Below are 4,410 nucleotides of genomic sequence, written 5' to 3'. Positions count from 1 at the left end.
GAGGTGAACTGAAAAACTCACTAACAATCATGAGTAATGCAGTCATGTCAAATTGCAGTCTCCCCGTTCTATCTTTATGCAGCCTCATACTAAATGAGCAAAGATGTAACATGGATTTATATTGCAGTACTCCAAAAACTACTAAGTTCTTCATTCTTCCATCCTTGATTTCATAATGGAAAAAAACTTAGAGCTAAGTCTGGAGGTGGTAGAAATGTTGTCACAATGGTCTTAAGAAATTAATATCCAACAGTATGTTAAAAAGATTAGAAAAACAGTGACCTGCTACCAAATTTCAAAACTGAAGTCATAATATGGAAACTGACCATATATAAATGTAGGAGTGCCATTGAATTCAGTGGTGAAATTCACTTGATGGTATGGAAAGTAGGATTGATGTATGTGACCTGTAAGCGGTAATAAACTAGTAAAGCTAAATTGGAATATTAAAGTATATTACAAATATACATAGTACAAAAGTGAGGTATGCTGCTATAAAAATATTGTTCTTGTGCATTCCTAAGTCAGATTTGCAGAAACATGTTTGGATTTCCTCTGTTTGCAGTTAGTATATAGAGTACATACACAAAAGATTTGACAAATATACTTTCATTTTAAACTTTGATTTTTTTGTACCATTCTTTAGCAGTATGAGATTTGAGCCACATTTTCTTATCAGGTTATTTTTAGAATAAAAAAGTAAATGTAACACAAGTAGATAGGTCTGTTCCTTTTCAGAAAGAGATCTTATTCAGAGCTTGGTGAAATGCTTTTAGCTTCTTTCCCTCCCTACCACCTGCCCAGGTTGAAAACTATGTCAAACTTTTGCAATAATTCTGTGTGAAACAACACATGACCAACTCTTATGATCTTTAGTCAGGCAAAAGTCAAATGGGGTAAACTAAACTACAGATCTTGCATTGGGCCATGGAGGTACCAAAGAAACTACATATATATTTTAATTTTGTTATATACTCTTCTGGATCATTTAGAATTTATTCACATACTGTATTATTTTTTTTACTGAATTTAATCATTAAGGATCAGTTTTAATATTAATTACATATCAACATGCATCTTCATTCATGAATTGCAGCTGGTATTACTATATATGCAGTGGTAAGCCATATATCTCCAGAATTAGTCTCGAGCTATAAATTTAATATAACCAACAAAGGTCTGATCTTATACTTCTTAAAAGTGCAAATTCTGGGAAACACTCTTGAAGGCAGTGGAAGTTACATTTCAGTTAGGAGGACAGAATCAATGATTTCTTTTCCCCCATGTTTTTATCCTTTAATTCAATTTAATTAAACCTACAGGTGAAAATCTTTATTTGCTGTGCAAACATTTTAACCTACTGAAAATTATTTAAATAAGATGTGTTTTCTTGGTTTGCCTGATTGATTGGCTGGTTGGGGAGAGAGAGAAGGGGATGATTTTAGAGATGTGATTTGCTAGCCTTGATCTTTAGTTTCTAAAAATTAAACATTGCTAAGTACACAAAACAGACTTGGTCAATTTCCATTGGGTTTTGATTAAGGAAATGGAAACATTACCTTAAAACTCAAGGTAAGAAATCATTATACATTGTTTTATGTACCTTTATATAAAAAGTTACAAGTAGCAAGCATATGACACAAAAAATGGAACAACAACAGCAGTAATTGTGAATGCATGCTTTTTACAATGTATCTAATAAAAGGGATTTTTTGCCAACTCAAATATTCAGTAACATACATGCAGATTATTTTCTCAGTGTCAAATTCAGTCATATTGCTAGATGCTTATCCCAAAACCATTTCTGTTGAAGTGATGATGAATGGCTAAATACCTGATTTCAATAAATTATTCCTGAAATTCAAAATTGGGTATCTTATATTGTAACTAAAAGAGCAGGTAGAGAAAAGAGACACAGAGAAGGAGAACGGGAAGGAGAAGGAGAAGAAGGAGAAGGAGAGCACGTGAAAAGATGGGGAAAGACTAATAATAATAACCATAGTCTTATTGCCATCTATTAAATTTACTCAATACTGTTTGCTGAATTTTATCATGATATGAGAATAGCTGGTCGAATGTCCATAAAACCTCTAGCTGGTGTTTCCATGGTCGATAGTTTCACATTTCATTGTAGCATGTTCAAAATCACCCAGGAGCGCACTATTCTCAAGCAGTCTATATAATGAAAACAATGTACATATAACAAAATTTCAATGTAAATCACCTTCTTACACATATCACACAACATACAAATAGTTAACAGAGACATAAAACAGCAACCAAAATAAAACTAAGATAAAAAATAAATCTGGGATAGTCTCAATCAGGAATTAATTTCTTCTTCAAGTTTCCAGTAAATCTCAAAATGTATTTAGAAACTAAGGAGCACTTGGTGGCCAGCAACCAAATTACAAAATAAACATGTTATTGTGCAATGGGAATATCTTGCTGAGGAAGTAAGAAATGTCTGTAATTCTTAGGTTTGGATAAAGGCAGTGGAATGAATTTAGAAACATGTCCACTTTCTTTTGACAGTTGAAATAATTCATTATAGATTTTCCTTTCACAGTTCCCATGTTTGTATAAATAGTTCTTCTCTGAAAACAAAACAAAGTTAAAATATTTTCTCCCCATAAAGGAAAATATAGGTAGACAAATACTTATCTACTTATCACAAAAATATTAAAGCATTTCACACATTTTCCCCTATAAAATGATATATACATATATACACATAGAAACATACATATATACATATATGATATATATAAGTGCCAGTCTGTCATCTGCCTATAACTTCATTATAAAAATTGAGATTATATTTATTCAGGTTAAGTGTCAGTGATAGCAGATTAAAGGAAGTGAACAGCCTAGTAAACCATTTAATTAAAATTAATTGTAAGTGGCAAATATTAAAACTTAAAATTAACGGTCTCTCCTTGCCCCCCATCCCACTCCTCTAACACCTCACAATGTTGCATGAGTAAAATGAACTGACGGCATATAGTTCCATATCTTTGTGACTAAAATAGGTTAGGCTATGTTTTACATAGCATATCACATGCTGGGACATTTATAAAATTTTATTTTCTCCCACACATACATACACAGACATACAAGTTTAGCACCCAAGCCATGCAAAGCATCTGTCTTCATAGTGTGCTTAAAATGAAGGTTATATTTAGCTATGGAATGATTACAATACTGTTGAATATGAGAATTTAATAGAGTATATGTTTAGTTTATAATGTGCAAGTAATCATCAATATGTAATTGCAACTCTCTCAACATTCAAAGCTGATACTTTATATGCAAATTGTTAACTAGCTAGCATACAACTTGGAAACATCAGACATTTCCGTATGTAACAGAATAAAATGGAATGCAACAGATGAGGCATTTGACATTCATTTATATATTTACTTACCTCAAGTTTGTCTTTTAGACCCTAGTTGTGTTGTACTCAGACTCATGTTTGCTTAGAGACCCAATGAGGCAGAACCTGGAATGTTATGGCTATTTCATTCAACATAATAATGTTTGCATAGAAAAAAAAGAAATATATGCATATAGATACTTAATAAACAGTATACCTTGATAATCTGGTCAATGTGTACCAAGTCATTAATACTGGCATGCAAATAGATTAAAATAATTGAAGAATTTTAAAGAGTTAGAGATGCCTTAAATGTGCAAAGAAAATATGGAAAGCATGTAAACAACCACAGGAAGCGCATCAGTAATGCGTGCAAGACATACAAATACATATAAAAAGTTTCTGAGTGCTCTTTTCCAAATAAGTGGTTCATAACTGTTTCTGTTTTTCTTTTCTTTTACTTGTAAACTTTTAATCATTCATATTTACAGGCATTCAAGGTGCAATACACAATAAAAATAAATTTCTGTATTAAAAATATCATGCCAGACTCTACTTTTTTAGTGATTAGAAAGACTCTTCTCAATGCCATTTTTATATGTAAATATATAAGAATATTCTATAAGCACTATAATGTCTCATATTCTAAATGATATATATGTATAATAATAATATGACAAGCAGTGAGATTATGGTTAATAACAGAATAGATAGATATTGTAAATGTTTTGAAAATATTGCCATTCACTTTATAGAAAACAAACTTTAATAAGAAAAGGGTTTCCTTATCTCAGAAGTGTTTCTCATTAGTCTGCCATGTATGAAAATAGATAATTATGTTTTGCTAATGATTTGGACTCCATTGTTACTGTTGCTGTTATGAGTTGTGGGCAGTATAGAAGGCCACCTCTTAGCTTTAAGGAAACCACATGCATGTAGTTCTTTCAAAAACCTAGATTTTCACAAAATCTTCTTTGGTTAAGTAAAAATTATACCTGCTTTGTGTGTGTGTGTGTGTGTGTGTGTGTGTGTGT

The 4,410-nt window shown here is 31.5% G+C and overlaps 1 protein-coding gene across 6 annotated transcripts in view; it reads right to left on the bottom strand.

Annotated features, from left to right (window-relative positions):
- Positions 1-592: 592 nt before the first annotated feature.
- Positions 593-4,410, bottom strand: part of NETO1 (neuropilin and tolloid like 1) — a 128,007-nt gene continuing 124,189 nt past the window's right edge. For 2 of the 6 annotated variants that reach the window (XM_019524520.1, XM_019524556.1), the window contains exons 10-11: positions 3,428-3,502; positions 2,060-2,597 (exon numbers count right to left, since the gene is read on the bottom strand). In XM_019524520.1, the coding sequence (XP_019380065.1) occupies positions 3,442-3,502 (61 nt within the window). In that variant the 3' untranslated portion in view covers positions 2,060-2,597; positions 3,428-3,441. Of the gene's footprint in view, positions 2,598-3,427; positions 3,503-4,410 lie in introns of all 6 variants that reach the window. The other 4 variants (XM_019524512.1, XM_019524538.1, XM_019524529.1 and 1 more) reach the window with 3 other exon arrangements.

Source organism: Gavialis gangeticus, unplaced genomic scaffold (assembly GCF_001723915.1).
Source record: "Gavialis gangeticus isolate Ggan-Ray unplaced genomic scaffold, GavGan_comp1, whole genome shotgun sequence".
Classification (NCBI taxonomy): domain Eukaryota; kingdom Metazoa; phylum Chordata; order Crocodylia; family Gavialidae; genus Gavialis; species Gavialis gangeticus.
This window is presented reverse-complemented; position numbering and strand designations above follow the sequence as displayed.